We start from the raw sequence: 21,386 nt of genomic DNA on the forward strand, positions 1-21,386 counted from the left end.
CTCACTGGTAGAGTGCTTACCTAGCATGCAGGAGGAATTTCGTTTGATCCCAGCACTGTGGATTTTAAAAGAATAAAAATCACTTTCTGAAAAAGTACTTCTCTGACACTGGGCTGAGGGAACCCCTGTTAGGTTCCCAGCATCTTGGGTTTTCCTATCTTTTGTACATTACATTCATTATTTTTGCTTGCTTGATGTTTATCTTTGCCAATAGACAGATAGGGACCATCTAGTTATCTCAGAAGATGTCTGAAAAAGCGTATGACAAAAGTCAACGTCCATTCACATGAAATCTCTCAACAAACCAGGACTAGAGGTCAACATCCTCAACCTGACAAACTGCATCTTGGAAAATCCTCCATCATACTTAATAATGAAACATTAAATGTTTTTCTGTAAAGAGCAGGAACAAGGCACAAAAAAAAAAAAAAGAAAGAAAGAAATTAGTTATCCAGATTGGAAAGAAAAAAACTGTCGTTATTCACAGATGACATAATCATCCATCTAGAAAAATCTTAAAAGGTTGATTTTTAAAATCTATACCTATTAGTAAATATGGCTAAGATATAAAGACAATACATAAAATTTAATTGTATTTCTGTAGAACAGCAATGAACAATTAAAAAATCAAAAAGCAAGTATAAGATATATAATAAAATATGAATACATTCAACAAAATATACATAAGACAGGTGAACTGACAGTTTCAAAACATTTCTGTGAGAAATCAAAAATGATCTAAATATTAGGCAACACATTCCACGTTCAGTGAGGGTGGAAGACTTAATACTGGTTAAGATGTCAGTTCTCCCCCAAATGATCTATAGATTCAAAATAATGCCAAATAAAATCCCAGAAGATTTCTCGAAGAAACTAAGATGCCAACCTAAAAACTCATGGAAATATAAATGACAAAAGAGCCCCACAATTTTCTTTTCACTTCAAATAGGAAATGAATATACTGACATCATAACAAGATTTGGGGGAGACACATCTCACACAGTGGCATGAACATCAAAGCACAGGCTTATGAACCAAAGGATCTACCACACAATTTTGAAAAAGTACAAAGTTGGAGGACTTATACTGTTGGACTTCACGGCTTACTATAAAGTTACAGTGGTCAAGAAAGGTGAGATATTGCAGAAGTCTCAATGAACCAGCAAATTTTGTCTATAAAGGGCCAGATGATATACATATTTTTTTACTTCATAGCCTCTGTTTTAACTTTGCCTCTGTATGTAGCATGAAAACAGTGAGAAAATGCTTAAAGTAGCCACATGTGGTGGCGCTGCCTATAATGCCAGTACTTAGGAGGCTGAGGTAGGAGGATCACCATGAGATCAAGGCCAGCCTGGGCTACATAATGAACTCAAGGAAAGCCTGAACCACAAAGCAAGATCATGAAGAAAGAAAGAAAGAGAGAGAGAGAGAGAGAGAGAGAGAGAGAGAGAGACTTAAAGGAATGCATGGGCTTGCCTGAGTTCCAATAAGACTTTATTTACAAAATGGGTAGTGAATTAATATAAGGACCCACATGGCCAGGAATTGAAAGCGAAAATCCTAGAAAGCCCAACAATTCTGAGAACTGGACTCAACATCTCTTCTTCTCTTTGCAATTATCTGATGGATTGCTTTCCAGAGGTGGGCTCCCTCACTCAGTCACCATCTCTCACATGCCAAAAGGATCAAGTGATATAAAAGATATTATCCACCCAGTAAAATTCATCATTTCAATTCTAGCAGTACAGATAATTAAAAGTTCTGATCAGTTTAGCACTACCATTGTTCCTCTTAATCAGATAATACTACAGGGGAAAAGGCATTCTGTGCACTGGTCTATACCACGCTGATGCCCTAACAAGGAAACAAGTCAATACTCCACGCTTAGGCTGCAGTGAGACAGTTCTGTCCTTTTACATTTAAGAGTCACTATTCCCCAAAGCACACCATATGCCAGCGTGATGGGTCCTAAAAGATTTGGGCTAAACCATAAACTATTATGTAACTATCTCTTCTGGATGAAGATGGTGTACAAATGTAAGTAGTTTATTAAATAGGAAATACCCCTTACAAAGTAGAAAAATAAGATAGAAAAGGAAAAGAAGCCAAAAAAGTAATTTATCACTGCACTGGGCAATGGGAGGCTTAATCCCACTCTAAGTGACAGCATACGACACACTTTAGAGTTGGCCTCACCAATGGCTGAGGTTTGCTGTTGCGTCCAGAACTTCACTGTAATATTCCTTGAACATTTCTTTATGCTTAAAAACTTCGCAAATACAGAATTTAGCAGAAGACAGCAGAATGGTAAAATTTAAAATATTATACAATTAACTTTGATTTTATGAGAATGTTTGACTTCAAATTCCATCACTACTACCAAGGAAGCTCTGTAGTGAAGATCTGATTATTTTCTTAGGATAGAGCCTGAGAATTGAAATTCCTAGCTCAAAGAATATACACCATTTTAAGTAACTGGTATATTGTGTGTAATCATTTTCCCCAAAGAGCTACCAATTAACTAATAATCACAACAGTGCAGGGCCTGCTGCTGGGTCACAGCATAGGCCGGAACACACTGCAGAAGACCGAAGACAGACTACCAGTGAGAAGGTGCTTGTGTGAGCTGGGTGGGGCACAGGGCAGATGGCAGTCTCCGAACCAAGAGAGAGACAGCCTGGTACTTCCTGAGACATTCACTTTCTACTTCCAAAAGACCAGCAAAAAAGGAGCTGATAATTATTCTACATGCCTGCCTTTAGGAAAGAAAAAAATGTGACACCAGGAGGAGAGAGTAAGGAGAACAACGACAGTTCTTTGTCTCTCTACCTCCACCTCTCTTTCTTTCTAATGCTATTTTCACAAACTGGTATTGTTAGGGGGTGCAGTGGGATCTGAAGGTCCTGTTGATATCGGGGGAAGAGATGTAACTCCCAAACCTGCTAGATATCTGAAACACAAGGTCGTGTTCTCTAAAATCAAAGAATGAATTCTAGGAACAACAGAGGTTGAAGGTAGGAAGAATTTATTGAGGGAAAGAAAGCTATTGTCTAAGAGAGACAGAAGGGGAACCAGAAAATGGGATGCCCGCCCACCCCACTTCTCCAAGATGTTTTATACAGCCAAGCCATGTGGTGAGGCGGGTACAAAGTGGGACAAAACTGTAAGACCCGATGGAAGATTACAAGGTGGGCATGAGGTGGGGCAAAACCCTGACCAACCAATAAGATTACAAGTACAGTCACCCAGGTAATAGATTGAATGGGGGTCAAATGGGGAACAAGTCCCGCAGCAAGCATACAGGGATTTTCAGTAAGGGTGGGGGTCAGGGATATTTCCTGGAAAGGCTGGGTTAAGGCCTTGGCCCCCCACGTGATTGATACCTATTTAGAATATCAATCGCTGCTATTCATCCCCAGGGGAAGCACAGGTGTAGTAGTTTCTCTCCTTTTACAATTCCGGCCTTCAGTGAATGTGTCTTGACTATCCTCCATGTTGGCTACTTCAGGGCAGCCCTGTCTAACTGCCTACAAGACATCTAATTAAGTTACTTATCTTCAATATTTTGTGATCATTAAGACAGGTGATAAGTTCCTAAGATTACACTAAATTCAATATTTGCATAATATGTCTGTGATGGTTTTTTTTACCTTTATTTATTTGTTTGTTGGTTTATTTTTGAGACAGTCTTGCTATGTATTCCAGGCTGGCCTTGAATCCACTACATAGTCCAGGCTGGCCTGGAACTCATGTTGCTCCTGTTCCTGCCTCGGCCTCCTGAGTCCTGGGATTACAGGCACTCAGCATCATGCCCAGCTGTGAGGTTAATTTTCAGGGTCATCTTGCTAGCAAGAGAATGCCCATGAATGTGGATAAACATTACTCTGGGTGTGTCCGTGAGGGTGTTTCTGGGTGGATTAACATTTGAATGGTTAAAATGAGTAAAACAAGTTGCCCTCCCTTCTGTGAGTGGGGCTCTTCCAATTTGTTGAAGGCCAGAACAGAACAAAATGTAAAATAAAGGAGGATTAGCTCTTTACCTAATGGTCACTAAACTGGGACCTTGACTGCCTTTAGACTTCAACTCAGACTGGAATTTATACCACCAGCCTTCGCAGGCTCAGACTGGGACTGCACCACCAGCTCTCTGGGGCCTTTAGCTTGTGGCTGTAGACGTTTGAGACTTCTCAGCTTCCATAATCACCAAGCCACTTCACACGGATAGAAAGGTAGGTAAGGTAGGCAGGTAGGCGGGTAGGTGGGTAGGCAGACATCTCCTGTAGGTTTTAGTTCTGTGAAAAACTCTAATACAATGACGCAGATGTACACACATGACATCATCTCAAACAAAACCAAATGAAAGCATACCTTGTCCCAGTCTTCGTAACTCTCCCTACAGAGTTGTGAGACTCAGTACTGGTTTAATGCTATTCCCTGTCCCATCATCTTCAGCAGGAGAGATGCTGAATAAGAAACTGGAGATGTCGAATGAGCTGTACATTGCCCCCCCTCCTGTCACAAATCCATCAACTCCTCACAGTATGAAATCCTCATAACAGTTAATCCTCTTCAACCCAAAGAGAATTCATGAGCCATATGTAAAATACAGTTTCAATTTTTTTACCTTCCCTGTTTAATTACTCACTTCGTTTAGTTTTTTTTTTTTTTCTCTTTCTCATTGGGCAAAGACAGCTTTGTATTTGGATAAATTTGTCTAAGCTCTAATAATAAAAGAGAAACATTTCTCTTTGACATTTATTACTATGAAGAAAATTCCCAAGTGTTCCCTAAACCACTAATATTTACTTATTACAAACAAGTTTAGATTATTTCTTTCATTAAGCACCTAAGATGATCCCTTTTTCTTGCCAAAATGACTCCTGTTAGTTTTCTTTTAAGCCACTGCTGGGAGAAGCAGCTGCCAGTGTCAGAAGAAAATAGTCGTGCCCTGAGAACCTGCTTACTTAGGGTAGCTGGTATTGAGTCTCTTGAAACACGCACTGTTGCAAATTGTACATTTTCATGTGCTGTTTTCCAGGCTGTCCCTTCTAGTCATTCCAGACTCCATCCCAGATGATTTCAGTCCACGGCACTGAACTTCTCATCTGAAAGTACCTCCTGGGGCTTTTCCTAATGGAGATTTGTCCTAATGGAACTATTCATGGTTTTCCATTTCCAGTAGTTAAGTTTTGATAACCAAATCAAAGCAGTGTTAGCGAGGCTGTGAAAATATTGCTTTCCAAATGGGTAATAAGCCACTTCCTCTGGCACGTCAGACCTGGCTCTGTACATAGGAAAGGACAAGACATATTCCATTTTCTCATTCACAGAATTGCACAAGACTCCCAGGCATGGCTACCTAAAGTAGCCAATCATTGTCTTTCTCCCCCCACCCCCGCATGTCTGTTCACGTCTACTTCAGCTGTAGAGTTGCTGCATTATGAAGCCTCCCTACAGTAACTTATTACATGTTATACTTTGGATATGGAAATGTTTTTGTGTAAAGCAAGAATCAGCTGAGAGTTCAAGCTTGTCTTTCACCGGACTAATGTAATTTTGTCAATTTTGTGCCCTCAGAGGAATATGAAACCATAAATCCTGTCACTCTAAACTAGTTTTCTGGCGAAGTCTAGACAACTAATGACATCTAATGTATTGTAGCTCACATGGATACTTCAGGGATTTGCCACAGCTTGTGACATGGCTACAAAATTAAGCTTATCTAATATGTCATTTGCTTTCATTAGCCACTCATTTCCTACTGTTTACATTAGTTCTTTGTTCCTAAATATGATTAAGCACCATTGGTGGTAATAAAAATGCTAGCTTTTCTGTATTTATTATACAATTCTTTCTGCAGTACTGAGGACTGAACTTAGAACCTAGTCCCTACTAGATTAGCACTCTACCACTGAGCTACATCCCCAGCCCTCTTTATTTTGAGATGGGGTCTGTGTTAGCTGGCTTTCTGTTACTGGGGTAACACACAACTAAAGGAAAAATGGGTTATTTTGGCTCAAGGTTCAGACATTTTAGTCCACAGTGGGCTAGCTCCAAGGTAGCAGGACACGGCAGGGGAGAGCTGCCCACCTCGAGGCAGCCATGAAATATGAATAGCAGGAAGAGCCAGAGATTCCTCTGAAGAGGCTGGGGACAGGATATAACCCTCAAAGTCCAGTGACCGCTCACTCCAACGGGACCCACTTCCTAACGGCACCCAGTGAAGAGGAGAGAGCATCCCATGATCCAATCACTTCTCTACACCCTATTTCTTAAAGTTCTCTTTATTTAGGCCGCATTTCTGAACACTGCTACACCGGGGATCAGGTTCTTTGCACATGCGCCTCTGAGGAACCTTTCATATTTATTAAACCAAAGGGGCTCTTTCAAAGTTACCTAGGCTGACTCCAGCTTGCATCCTCCTTCCTCAGCCTTCTGAGTAACTGGGATTACAGGCATGTGCCACTACGCACAGATCTTCCATGACTCTTTACCCCAAAGAAGCATTTTTCTCCCCTGATATTAGAGTCTATTGTACCCATTTTATAGAGACCTGGGAAAGCTTCATGTTGGACAATCAAGTAAAGGTGGTATTACAGACATCTGTGCAGATAGTTGCAATTTCCTTTCGTCTTAACCTTACAAAAACCCCAAGAAGCGTCAGGGATTTAGCTCAGTGGTTCCACTGCCTGCCTCACAAGTGCAAGGACCTGAGTTCAGTCCTGATACCAAAAAAAAAAAAAAAAAAAAGGAGGTAAAACAGTTGCTGAGATCATCCTGGCTTAGTTAGGCACAAACTAGGCTGCTTTAACAAAGTAATTAACTACACAATGGCTTAAAGAGCAAATACTTTTATTTCTCACTCACATGATGGTGTTGAGGTGACTGGTCCAGATAAGGGGCATAGTTCTGATCCACACAGTCTTTCAGGGAGTCTGGTTTCTTCTGATGTGTAGCTCCAGCATTCCCTCAGACACTTTGGCCAAGATCCATCCCAGGCAGAAAGAGGACAATGACACAGATAAAATACACCTACCACTTTAAGATACAGGCCCAGAAGTACCATACATCCTTCCAGTAACACTCTTTTGAAGCACACTCGTGTGGAGGAGGCTAGGAAAGGTAGCATAATGTCCCCATAGGATAGGGAAAATGGATTCTAGTGGTGACACAATTTCCACCATATCTCTCTTGTTCTACAGGTAAAGAACTGAAACTCAGATAGCTCATAGACCCAGGAGTGGTAGAGCACACTTATAATCCTAGCATCTAGGAGGCTGAGGCAGGAGGATCTCCACAAGTCTGAGGCCAGCCTGGGATACACAGTGAGTTCAAGGCCAGTCTGAACAACATAGCAAGACCCTGTTTCAAAAAAACAAAAAAAAACAAAGAAACAAACAAAAAATAGATATCTCATAAAACAGAATTAAATATTTAAAAATACCACATAATTTCAGATGACTTTTCAAACAATGAACATAGTTAATGTGTTAGTCAGTGTCCTCCAAGAAACAGAATAAACAGAATGAATGTATGTGTATATACAGAAAGAGAGCTCTGGAAAGAATTGGTGTACATGATTAAGGAGGCTGGGAAGTCTAAAATGTGCAGGGTGGGCCAGCAGACAGAGACCCGGGAAACATCACTTTCAGGTCAAGTTTAAAGGCCCTCAGCTGGTAGAATTTCTTCTACCTCCAGGTCTGTCAGTCTTTGTTCTATTACAGACCTCACGGGATTGGATGAAGTCAACCCATATTTTTGAATAGTAACCTGCTTTACTCAAAATCTGCCCATTTCAATGTTAATGTCATCCAAAAAAACACCCTCATAGAAATGTCTAGAATAATGTGTGACCAACTACCCAAAAGTGATGGTCCAGCCAAGTTAACACATAAAATTAACCATGATACTGTTAACAACTCCATAACCTCTCAAAATTTTATTTCCTCACTACTTCTCCCTCATGAATGTACCTGGGGTGTAACTGTACCTCGGTAACTTTAATAACTGACCAGCAGCTTACCCCACAGCATTACAAAGCTCACCGTTACCTCCCTTATACGGACAGCACAATAGGAGGTAATAATACTTACATCTGTGGGACGCTTTTTTTTTTTTTTGGTACCAGGCATCAAACTCAGGACCTTGCGCTTGTGAGGCAGGTGTCAGCATCACTGAGATAAATCCCCAGGCCTAGGGGAAGCTTCTTAAAATTTTGAGCACCACCAGCGCACTATTTCTTCATAGACCACTCAGTCCTCACAGAAGGCCTACAGACGTAGCTTTACAAGACGGACAAGGAAAGGATGCAAAGGGAAAAGGAAAGAAGTGGGGGAAGGGCTACTGATCCCTCATTTGCCGTACTCCCTGTGTCGTCTTCCCAAGCTCTCCTCAACGCACGGCACTTTGTCCAGCACTATTCTCAGCAAACATTTACTGAGTATCTTCTACCATATGAGACGGTATATATACAGCTAGGTATGAACGTCAGCTAACGTGGACTTTAAATGAGAATGCTTGAAAGCATAAGCTGCCAGGTGTTTCACCAGCCAAACAAACAAGGATGATCTGAAAATCAATTTCAACAATTCCTAGCCATTTCCTTAAAAATTGCTTCCCATCTGCACACTGCGTGGTATTCTGGAAAGTGATTGTTGTGCTCTGCTCTCCTCTGCGAGCAAAATACTGAAAACTGCTCCACAACCCACCCTCATCTACTAGGGCTATTTGGCTTGACACGAACATCTTCATGTCCTTGGGCCTGGGCTCCTCCTCCCCCACTGCCTGCTCCAGCCCCAGGGATGTCATTTCCTGTCTCTCCTCCCACCACTTTAGTCCTCTGTAACCCCCAAACGAGTTTATAAAATGCATACAGCGCTAGGATTTTTTCCAAAAAAAAATGTATTACTTAGGATAAAATGCATGGTATTTACTTCATTTTTTTCTTGGAATTACAGGATATCAGACTGGAATGGAGGAAATGACGTAAAGTTGTTACCCTTTCTACAATCTCCCCGTCAGACAGTGCCACGTGCGCTGGAAGAAGTCTAGCAATGGGAACTTGGTGCTCCCAAGGCAGCCCGGTCCACCTTTACACCACACAGACTGGGCACAGCATCTTCCGGTGCCGCTCTGATTAAATAACCAGGAATTATACAGAGGAACTTTATGCTCCAATGTGGCCCTCTTCCCACACACAGAGCAGAGAACTTATTGGACATTTACTAGAGATTTATCAACTTTATACTATAATGCCCCACAAATCACAAAATAGCAAAGTATGTGAGTGAGGATGTGTGTGAGTGTGTGTGTGCGCGTAAGGCCAAATTATTCAAATGTTTCTGACTTTAAAAAATACTAATGCATCATATGCTTAAAAAGCAAAAATAATAAAAAGGCATGTAGGGCCAGGGATTTAGCTCAGTGGTTCAGTGGACTGCCTTGCAAGCACAAGCACCTGAGTTCAATATCAGGTGTCAAAAAAAAAAAAAAAGGCATGTATACAATTCTTCCCATCTCTTCTTCAAACAGGAAGCCACTGTTGCTAGTTTCTCATGTTTTCTTCCAGGTACTTTGATATAAACAGATACAAATGTGTATCATGTGTCTTTTTAAAATATAATTGTAATACAATTAATATATAATAATATATAATATATATTGTGTTATGCATATAATATAATATATTGTATAATATATAATACAATAAATTATATAATATATTATGTAATATATAATTTAATATGATTATAATAATATAATTTTAATATAATTCCAAGCATGTGCTTGGATGCCTGGTGTAGGCATCTTCTTTGGGACTTTCTTCCTAATAATATGTCAAAGATTCTCCTATATCAGAGTGTTTTGTTTAATTCTTTTTTTTTACATCTATACAATGCTTCATGGCATGGATACGTGAGTGAGATACAGTAGTCCACTACTGGTGGACAATGTCATTTTGATCTATGATAGTTTTTTTTTATTTTTATTGGTATATTTTAGGTATACAGTACAGTCACATTCATTATTAGGTTCTTGTACCTCTACATGACAGGTCTTGGTTCTCATTTTATGATACAGTCTTTAAAGTACAATAACACTGTGTGTGTGTATACATTTATAATTTTGTATATGCCCAGTTAAGTCTTCAAATGAAACTCTTTATTAAGTTGTAGCATCAAAAAAGATGTGCATTTCAAAAAACATTATTATTATTATTACTATTATCATTATCATTATTATTTTGTGGTGCCAGGGATTGAACTCAGGACTCATGCTTGTGAGGCAGACATAGTACCAGTGAGCTAAATCCCCAGCCCTTAAAAATATGTTTTTTGAGACATGGTCTCACTACATAGTTCAGGCTGACCTTGAACTCTCTATGTTGTGCAAGTTGGTCTTAAACTTGCAGTGATTCTCCTGCCTCAGACTCCAAAGTGCTGAGATTACTGTAGGCATGCATCACATGCACCTGTGCATTTCAAATTTTGATAGATATTTCCAAACTGCCCTCCACAGATTTTACACCAATTAATATTCAACATTAGTATAAAGTAATACTGTGCTAACCCAGTGTTTTATCAGATATCTGGATTAAATTATTGCCTACTGATATGTGAATAATGGAATTTAAGTGTTATTTAAATTTGTGTATCTCCTATTATGAATGGTGTGGAGCACATCTTTTAAAATACTTAACAGCTGGCCATAATGGTACATTCCTGTAATTCCAGTTACTTGGAAGACTGAGGCAGGAGAAATGCAAGTTTGTAGCCTACTTAGGCAACTTAGAGAGAACCTGTCTGAAAATAAAAACAAAAATAAAAAAGAGCTGAGATGTAGCTCAGTGGTAGAGTGCTTGCTTAGGGTATGTGAGGCTCTGGGTTCAATCCCCAGTACCTCAAAACTTAACAGAAGACAAATAATTGGGCAACAAGTATATGAAAAATGCTCCATAGCACTATGCACGAGGGAAATACAGATCAAAACCACAGTAACACGTCATCTCATCCCAGTCAGAATAGCTGCTACCAAAATGACAAATACCAAATGCTGGCAAGTATGAGGAGAAAGGAGGTTGTCAGTGGATCCGCAAAAAACTAACAATAGGGCCGGGATTTAGTTCAGTGGCACTGCGCCTGCCTTGCAAGTGCAAGGTCCTGAGTTCAATGCCTTGTGCCGAAAAAACCTAACAATAGACCCCCCACATAATCCAGCTGTCTTAGTCACTTTCTCAATGCTGATACACAATACCCAACACCCACAACTGCAGAGAAGAGAGTTCATTTTGGCTCATAGTTTATAGATGTTTCAGACCATAGTTGGCTGGCTCCAAGGCAGGGCAGCATAGCAGAGGGACCTGGCAGAGGAGAAACAGTCCATGGCAGGGTAGTGGGAAACAAAGAGACAGCAAAGGAGGACAGAAGGAGATACTTCCAGCTTCCAACATCACAGTTAGCTATAAATTCATCAGAGGACTAATCCAATATTACACTCCCATAATCCAGTTCCCTCCCAAAAGCCCCACCTATGAGAACATCAGGCTTTAGGGACATCTAGATCCAAGCCATAACACCAGCCACTCCTGGGTATACACCAAGGAAAAGAACTCAATATATCAAAGAGATACCTGCACTCTCATGTTTATTGCAGCACCACTGACAATAGCCAAGATATGAGATCAACCAAGGTTCCCATCAGTGAATGAATGGACAAAGATAGATAGATAGATAGATAGATAGATAGATAGATAGATAGATAGAGATAGATAGATAGATAGAATGAATAACCATTTTTAAAAGAATGAAACCCTATTTTTAGGAACATGGATGAAAATGCAGGCACAGAGACAAATAGCATACATTCTCGCTTATATGTGGAAGTTAACCTGTTAATCTCATAAAACAGAATTATGATTGCTAGAAACTAGAAAGGATAGGAGCAGAGAGGAATAGGAAGAGGCTAAAGAACTGTCATCACAGTTTGTAATAGCTAAAATTTGGAAACAGCTCAATTGCCCATCAACGGGAGACTGGATAAAGAAGACGTGGTTTTTCTATAAAATGGAATATTGCTCAGCCATAAAGAATGAGAAACTAGAGACATTTATAGCTAAATGGATGCACATTGAGGCTATACTCTTAAGTGAAATAAATAGGACACACATGTGTAAATACCAAATAGTTTCTCTGGTATGAACAACTAAAAGTATAAATAAGGTTCAAATTGTACAATTGATAGTGTGAAATAGGAAGAAAAGGGCTAAAGGAATAGGGGAAGTGGGAAGGGTAGGGGAAAGGAAAGAAGGGAAAAGAAAAAATACAAGAAAAGGAAAAAATTGATAGGAAAGGGTACAGGAGGTAAAAGGAGGGCAGGGGTATGGGGGAAAAATAAGAACCAAGATACATCATGTAAAGGTACAAAATCCCAATGATGAATGTAACTGTATTGTATACCTAAAATGTACCAATAAACTCAATAAAAAAAAACTGGTATCAAGCTATAGTTAAATGATTCCCGTATTCTACAACACAGCAAGATAACTACAGTCTATACCAATTTTTGATATATTTCAAAATAACTGGTTTCCTAATACAAGGAAATATAAATGTTGAGGAGACTATACTTGATCTTAGCCAAGTGTTTGAGGAGAAAGAAATGCTAATTTTCCTGATTTATTATTTTACATTGTGTGCATACTTTGAATTCCATATTCTATCCCATCAATACATGTAAGTATTATGTGCCAATTAAAATTTTTATAAAATATTTAACAACTATGTGTACTTTCTTTCCTGTGGGCTCAAGCTATAGCATTATCCATATGGGATAATGATTTGTTTTCCTTATTGATTTGTAGTTGAACCTATCATTCTTAAAACAAATTTATTTAATGAAGATCTGCCCTATCTTAAGATGTTAAAATAATTTCCTTATATTCCTTTATATTATTTCTTTTTATCACTAAATCTTTGAGCTTTTTAAAGAAGTGTGAGGTATGGATACAAATCTATTTTCTCCCAGATAGCTACCCTGTTGTCTTAAACACTTAGTGACAATTATCTCTCTTCTGGAAACTTCATCTAAACTATTTCAACACAGAACAGGGGCAGATAAACTACTGTATGTCCTGAACCAAATCTGACCCACAGCATGTTTTTGTAAGTAACAGCACCCATTTATCTGAGTATTGTTTTGCATTACAAGTAGCACTGAATAGTTGCATCTGAGATGGTTTGGCCACCGAAGCCTAAAATATTTAACTCCCTGCCTTAACAGTACTTTTGCCAGCTCCTAATACAGAAGAAAGACAAGAAGAAGGGACGAAGAGGAAGAAAGAAAAGATATTCTGAAAATAAATTAAATTCTCTTGGCATAAACTGCAGAGGAAAGAAGCATTTTAGGAGAAAAAACAGAAGGAAGATTTATTTTCCTTTTGTATAGTCTCCCTTGGTAGAAACAGAGGTGCTTTGTTTTATTTCTATATTAATTATACTTTGGTCCACTTTATAAAGTCCTATCAATTTCACATCATATTTCCTGCCAGGCTAGGCCAGAAGTCCCGACAGAGGCTTCATGTCTCATGCTACTGAATGAGGCAAGGGATGGTCTCAGGGGATCTCTTCTAATAAAAGCTGGGTTTTTTGTTTTGTTTTGTTTTGTTTGTACCGGAGATCGAACTCGGGACATTGCACTTGCGAAGCATGTGGCGAAACCACTGAGCTAAATCCCTGGCCCCGGGGTGCTTTTTTTAACACAACCCTCCAGGAGACTATGAGCTGCCACCTTTCCAACCTCCTTCTTTCTGATGGGTTTGACAAGAAAACCTCCGAAACCCGTGTTATAATTACGTTTTTAACTGTGTTGTAACAGGAATCATAATTTTCCCCCCTGGAAGTTTAGTGTTTCTTCCTTCTAAATATTAAATGAAGGAATTTCCACTCTGGTGTTCAGCTTTTTAATGTTCCAGCTGTTTTCCCTTCTTTTCTCAGACACTGCAGTTTTCTACACGTTACTAACTAATCTCTTCAGGCCCTTCCCAGCCATCCCTAGCATGCCTCATTTTCTTTTGAAGAAACTATGAAGTACCAGTCAACAAAAGGCAAAAGTTATGCTGAACTACATGAAGACAAGGAGAACAACTGAAAGCAAAGGATAAAGTCTCTTTTGTATAATAGCCACACTACAACGATAAAGTCTAAAGTATGTCACAAATATTTAATTTGCATTATAATGTCCAGTTTTAAACTCCCAAATTCTCAAGGCACATGAAGGGACACAGAAAACGTGACGTGGTGGTACACAGTATTAAAACATTAGAAGTGCACACTAAGTGAAGAACATTTATGTCCTTCAAAGAATCTTTACGTAAATAATTCTGTTTGGCGTCTCGTCTAAGATAATCAAATGGGTAGGATTATATGGACATTGAGTCACAGATAATTTACTTCGTTTGTACTGAAGTTCGTGCATTCATTGTGGTGTTGGGACTCAAATCGAGAGCTTCATGCATCTGAGGCAAGTGCTCTACCACTGAATGAAATCCCAGTCCTCATGCTTTATACAGCCGACACATTCATATCATCCAAGATATATAAGTTATACCCTACGCGTACTGGGACAAACTCCCCTCTACCGCTTACCCCAACTATTCATTTTCCTTTCCCAGGAGCAAGAGCTACCCCCTGTTCCCAGGACATCTTCCTGAAGATACTTCCTTCTTTTTATATAAACACTTTAATATATTCTTTGTTCTGAACCTAGCTCTTCTCTCTTAAGGACATAGCCAGGAGACTTTTCATGACAGTACATAGTGAATCTCTTTGTATGGCTTCACAGTATTTGGAGGACAAACTTTTATTTGCTTGTTTGGTTGGCTTGTGTGTTGGAGGTCAAATCCACACCCTTTTGCAATGCCAGGCAAGTATTCTACCTCTGAGCTACAGCTTTGGCCCCTTAATAATTTGTTTACACAGTTTTATTGATGGCTTGTGTTTTTGTTTTGTTTTTTTTTTTGGTACCAGGGATCAAAATCAGGCCCTCGTGCTTGTGAGGCAGGCACCCGAACCACTGAGCTAAATCCCTGGTACTACTGATGGATTTTAAGGTTGTTTCTAATCTTTATTTTTTTTTAATGAGTAACATGATGCTGTCATTTGCATTTGTGCAAATGTATTTGTTGGGTCATTTTTATGTTTGAGCTGACAGGTCCAAAAATATGTGCATTTAAAATGTTTAGAAGGGCCAGGCACGGTGGCTCACATCTGTAATACCAGCACTCAGGAAGCTGAGGCAGGAGGACCGCTGCAAGTTTGAGACCAGCCACAATTACATAGTGAGACCTTGTCTCAAAGACCAAAATTATTTAACTAATTAATTAATTAAAATAGAATGTTCAGAAGTATTGTGAAATTTTCACCACAAGATCAGGTAGAGATTTTAGGTGACTTAATCAAGACTGCACTGGTAATTCTCAATGGCTTTAAAATTAGAGCAAATGTTTCCTAATGAGAAAAACAAGAGGCATACAGAACAGCATAATGCCATAATTACACATTTTGTGGCCAATCCTTTGTGAAATATAATTGAGGCATCTGCAAGAGAAGGAAGACCCTCTCCTTTCACCCCCTCCCCCCTTCCTCCACTGTTTTCCATTGCCTTTTATACTTGTTCCTTGAACCTCAGAGCCAAGTGATGCATTAACCTCAGCAAGCCTATATATGGTTTATCTCCTTTTGGCCTGAGACCCTCTGTCCCATAGATTACTGAGATGTGGGGCTCCTCTTTCTTCACTGAAAGAAACTAAAGTTATGTACTTCGAAATATAGAAGGCTAGGAAGGGAAGGGGAGTAAGTTGATGAAGACCCTCCAAGATATTCACAGGTCATCAAAGTGCTCTTGGCTACTTGTACCCTTTCTGAATTGCTTGCTTTGCTTCATGAGTCACTGTCCATGGTGCTGACACCACCCTTATGGCCTGTCATGCTTCCCTTTCTATTCTTGGGGCATTAAAGAATCTTACTAAGTCATAGGTATCAGTATTCTGGAGGCTGAAACAGGAAAATCTCAAGTTCAAGTCCAGCCTGGAATACATAGCAAGACCCTGCGTCAAAAAGCAAAACTAAAGGGCCAGGAATTTAACTCAGTGGTTTTCCCACATGCCTCACAAGCACACGGTCCTAAGTGTGATCCTGGTTACCAAAAAAAAAAAAACTAAAAAGAAAACAAAGAAAGAATAATGCTGTATAAAATCATCCAGGACAGGGAGGGGTGGAGGGGTTGAAGGGAGGACAGGGGAAAGGCAGAAATAAGAATCAAGATATATTATGTAAAGGTACAAATCTTGAATGATGAATGTCATTATATTGTATACCTAAAATGTACCAATAAAATTAATTTTAAGAAAACAACCACCAGGGATTGTGAACTGGGGAGAATAGAGAGAAATCAAGGGAAACAGAGTGACAAAAGGACAAGGAAAGGCTACCTGAGAGGCAAATGATTTGCGAGGCGGATGTTAAGTGATTTGGTATTGTTGACAAATCATCATAAATACTGTCCCTTTCATTATAGGGGAGGTCACACTATCTTTGCTCTTCATTACTGTAAACACATATCCCCTGAGGACTTAAAGAAAAGTGAGGTGACGCGATGTGGAAAGAGTTATGTCAAATTTCTTGAGTGGGTAATTTTAGAAAAAGGATAGACTGCCATTTGCCTGGGCGGGTTCTGCTATAATTCTGCCAAAGGCTGGGAATAGGCTGGATAACCTCCTGAGGCCTTCGTAATATTTGAAGTTAGGACTTCAATGAAAACATTCTTTCCACCATTGTCTTCCTCTCTGTTTGAGCTTCAGGGCAACCTAGATTTAAACTAAAGTGACATCACAGGCTGTACTGATTATTTTGTCCTCCCTAAAGTCAGCTGCCTTCAAGTGTCGCTTTAATACACATAAAAAGTTAATAACTTTCTCAACCTGACACTGCTTTGCCTGGTAGCATCAAAGTATAATACAGAATATAAATTCAGTACATCCCATTTGTCCCTCAATGCTACACTAGAGCTGAATAATCTGCAGTTCGTATGATTAAATTTTTTAAAATACTGTTTTAGTACAAAGAAGAGAAACATTTTGATTTGTATAAAGTTTAAGTATAAAAATATAAAGTTCTTTACACGTCTATACTTGGCTTTGTTTTCAGTTTTAGAAATGGTGGGTTTTCAAATTAGAACGCATAATAGTGGGGATTAAGCCAGAGATTCCATACATGCTTAAATGTATTTTCCAATATTTTAAATGGCTTCGTTGGCAATTCCGTTGGCTTGTCTGCCTGTCTGTGATTATAATTACGGCTGCTACACAGACACACAGATTTCAAGCTGCTGCACGTGGGGTGCTCTTGCCTATCAGCAGTCAAAGCAACATTCAGATGTCAGGGACTCTCAGTGTATCTATTTCCACATGTTTCCCCCAGACCACTAAGATAGTAACCTCTGGTGTCCAAGGGTTATCAGATTGTGCTTCTGAGCACTGACTCATAACCCACCTGATCTTCCAAGCTTAGGGAACGCTTTCAAGATCTACATAAAACTTTTCTATTCCAGGACTGTGACTCAGCTCTAAGCCCAAGTCCATTTGAAAAAAGAAAACATTTAAAGGAAACAGTAGTGTCCTTTCTCCTAGACCTCTGGTGTTCAACATTTTCTGTTCCTCATATATGGCTAACACAACGACCGTTTCTCCTCACACCGCAGTGATTCTCGGCCAAAGTTTGGGTGACAAAGGGAAGAGGGCGTGTGGATTTCTGCTCCACCCAAAGAAGCTTATCAAAAGGGGGCACAGTATGAGCTTTACGAAATTCCCCAAGTTTCTGATGTGTCCTCTTGACCGGACAGCTTCCATGGACCCTTTCCTCACCCTTTCGGTGTACCAGAAGGCTGATAAGCATGAACAGATTCCCTGTGCCTGCCCTTAGCATCTAGTTGAATTCAGCCCCAGCAAGAGACCAGATGGAACAGTACAAAGTTCAAGGTCTTTATTTTCCTGGCTCTCTGTGGGGTACTTCAGGATGGATTCACCTCTTGACTAAATGCACCACTCCTGTCACACAGCCTTCTCTGCACCAGCCTGGCTCCAAGTTTCATTTTGATAACTCCTTTTCCCACCTCTTTTAAGCCTGGATAGGTATCAGTTACCCCTATTACTGGCCCTACAGTATTGTGCTATTCCTTATGGTGTCTCTAGACCCTACCCACACCTTCGTAAAGACTCTATCAACTCAAATTACCTTCTCTTTCCTGCAGAAATCTTAATGGATACAGTAGCCATCTTCCATCCCCACAGAAACTTTATTCTGAGAAATCTAAATACTATGCTCTAGATTTTTATTGAAGGAAGGCATATATATTACCTATATGGATGTTTAACTTTTGGAAACCACTGGGGTTTTTTTTTTTTGGTACCAGGGATCGAACTCAGGTCCTTGCTTGCGCGGCAGGCAGCAGAACCACTGAGCTAACTCTCTGGCCCTTGGAAACCACTGTTAAATATGTGGCTCAGTGTTTGTTTTGCAATTATCTATTTTTTTTTTCAGTAACAGGAATTGAACTCAGGACCTTGAGCTTGCCAGGCAGGCAAGGGACCACTGAGCTAAATCCCAGGCCTGATTTTTAAACATATATATTTAAAACTTAAAATTATCCTTATTCCTTCAATTAATGAGAATTCTATAGCCTAAATCCTATAACCTATGCTTTCATTACTTGATACCAAGAAGCTCACAGCTAAATTTATAAATGCCAGGATGAGCACATTAGCTTAGATTTTTACTGTATTTACTTTCCTTCCCTTTCTATAGAACTTTAGTGATCTATTTTCGTTTTAATGGGCATGTGAAACATATGTCATTAATTGTAACCATTTTACAGTTAGAAAGGCCATATGTCACACATAAATGTTTGTTATATTTCTTTTTTTTGGTACCGGGGATTGAATTCAGGTCCTTGCGCTTGCAAGGCAGGCCACCAAACCTCTGAGCTAAATCCCCGGCCCTGTATTTTTTAATAATTACTGATTTTGGCCCAGGTTACATTGTTGTGGGCAAAAATTTCTTACCATTGAAAAAAGACCATCAAAGTTCTTCCCATAAGCAAAAACCATAATCAGAGAATTTCTTTGTAGAAGAAGTATAAATTGAATGTAATGGATATGTCTCTGATGTTTTTTAAGCTCAGTCTTATGTTTATGGGATTTATCTTTGTCATTGTTCGCAACCAAGTTCCTGTTTCCATTATGTATAGTATTCCAGTGTACAACTGCATTTTTTTCTTTCAGCTATGCAGTGGCTATTCTTAGCTATTTGCTCTCTCACATGAATTTCTGAATATGTCAAGATTTTTTAAAATGGAGAATAAACAAAATATTATTAGAACTTTTATTAGAATATCATTGAAAATATAGATCAACTGATGTCTTTATAAATACTTCTATCCATGGGAATAAGATATTTCTCCATTTCTTTAGGTCTTCTTTAACATCTTTTAGCAAACGGTATGATCTGGCACATAAATGCTCAACTGTATTTATTCCCAAGTACCTTTTATTCAATCTTGCTATGTTAAATATCCTTTTCATGTTGTGCTTTTTTTTTTTTTTTTTTTTTTGCAGTCCTAGCGATCAAATTCAGGACCTTGTGCTTGGAAGGCAGTCACAGCACCACTGAGCTAAATCCCTAGCCCTTCATGTTGTACTGCCTAATTGTCACTAGTAGTAACAGCAATTGTAGTAATAACAACATCAATAACAGTAACTAACAAGTATTCCATGGACACAATATGTCAAGCAGAGGTCTACATGGCTCTACCCTTACAGCAGTCTCTGTCATGTTAAATAATGCGCCCCAAAATACACAGCTAGTAACTTGTGAAGCCAAAACTGAAGGAAAGATCTCTGGTCCCAGAGCACATGCACACTCTATTCTATATACTCTCAGTTTCCTGTGCTTGCCATAACAAATTTCCACAAACTTTGTAGCTTTAAAAGAGCAGAAGGCCAAGGATTTAGCTCAGTGGTTCTGCTGCCTGCCTCGCAAGCGAAAGATCCTGAGTTCGATCCCCAGTTCCATAAATTAAATAAATGAATCAATGAACAAAAGCCTCTTCTCTCAAGTTATAAAAACTAGAAATATAAAATCCAGCAGGGATGTACTCTCTGGGTTTTTACACACACACACACACACACACACACACACACACACACAAACACACACTATTACCACCATCACTCGACCTCACCCCACCCCAAGACTGGAGAGCAAAACCAGAGGCACTTTACCACTGAGCTACATCTCAGTCCTTTTTCTTATTTTATTTTGAGACAGAGTCTCCCTGGAGGCTCTACGGGAGAATTCTTCCTTGCTTCTTTCAGCTTTCAGGGGTTGCCTTGGTGGCCTTGTCTAGAATCTGTTGTCTTCACATCTTTTCCCGTGCACATCTAACCTTCCTCTGCCTCTCTCATCACTGGATTTAGGGCCTACTAGATCCAATGACTCTCTAAAAACCTGAAACACCTATCTTGATATATAAGGTAAGACCATTCTTTTCCAATTATAAGGTAACATTTACAGGTTCTGAGCATTAGGATATGCACATATCTTTTGGGAACTACCATTTCAGACCAGTAAACCTCTACAGAAAATCAATTCACTCTGGCTATTACATACAAATCCACCAATGTGGCTATAATTTTCTGATCAATTCCAATAAATATTTATTAATTCTTTTGAGTTTTCACTGTAGATAATCACACCATCTGTGAATTAAGCAAACCTGCTTTTGCTTTTCTAGAGAGTCCATATTCTGTTGTGTACACCACCCTGTTGGCATCAAAAATAACAAATGTTTATCGCCAAGCATGGTGGCGTATCCTGTAATCCCAGCACTCGGGAGGCTGAGGCAGGCAAATCACTGTGATTTCAAGACCAGCATGGGCTACATAGTGAGTTCCAGGTCAGTCTCAACTACATAGTGAGACCCTGTCTCAAAAAAAAGACCCGTTAAAAAAAAAAAAAAAAAAAAGAAAGAAAGAAAGAAACAAATGTTTTATGAATGTTAACTAAGTAAAAGTACTGAATACCAGGATAAAATATATTTTAAAAAGACACAGCCTTTGTTCTCTCAAAAATACGATTTAGCTTAGTAGTTCCACCACCTGCCTCACAAGCACAAGGGCCAAAGTTCAATCCCCGGTATATATATATATATATATATATTTGTGTGTGTGTGTGTATGATTGGAATATGGTTTGTATATATGAAAAAACAAAATGGAACAAGGTTCCAATTACCTTTATGGACTGACACTTTATTTTTAAAAACTGCTTTTCT

General features: G+C 39.2%; 1 protein-coding gene and 1 non-coding gene across 2 annotated transcripts in view; both read right to left on the bottom strand.

The window, feature by feature from the left end:
* Positions 1-939: 939 nt before the first annotated feature.
* Positions 940-1,043, bottom strand: LOC117286073. The gene has a single exon (XR_004517207.1). It is a non-coding gene; the product is annotated as a small nucleolar RNA U13 (small nucleolar RNA).
* Positions 1,044-4,867: 3,824 nt separating this feature from the next.
* LOC104860574 overlaps positions 4,868-21,386 on the bottom strand; it is a 46,579-nt gene continuing 30,060 nt past the window's right edge. The window contains exons 3-4 of the mRNA XM_033763425.1: positions 6,871-6,979; positions 4,868-5,287 (exon numbers count right to left, since the gene is read on the bottom strand). Coding sequence (XP_033619316.1) covers positions 5,286-5,287; positions 6,871-6,979 — 111 coding nt within the window. The 3' untranslated portion in view covers positions 4,868-5,285. The remainder of the gene's footprint in view (positions 5,288-6,870; positions 6,980-21,386) is intronic.

The sequence above is a fragment of the Fukomys damarensis genome, unplaced genomic scaffold (assembly GCF_012274545.1).
Source record: "Fukomys damarensis isolate Sample0158 unplaced genomic scaffold, DMR_v1.0_HiC HiC_scaffold_14, whole genome shotgun sequence".
In the NCBI taxonomy this organism is placed as follows: Eukaryota; Metazoa; Chordata; class Mammalia; order Rodentia; family Bathyergidae; genus Fukomys; species Fukomys damarensis.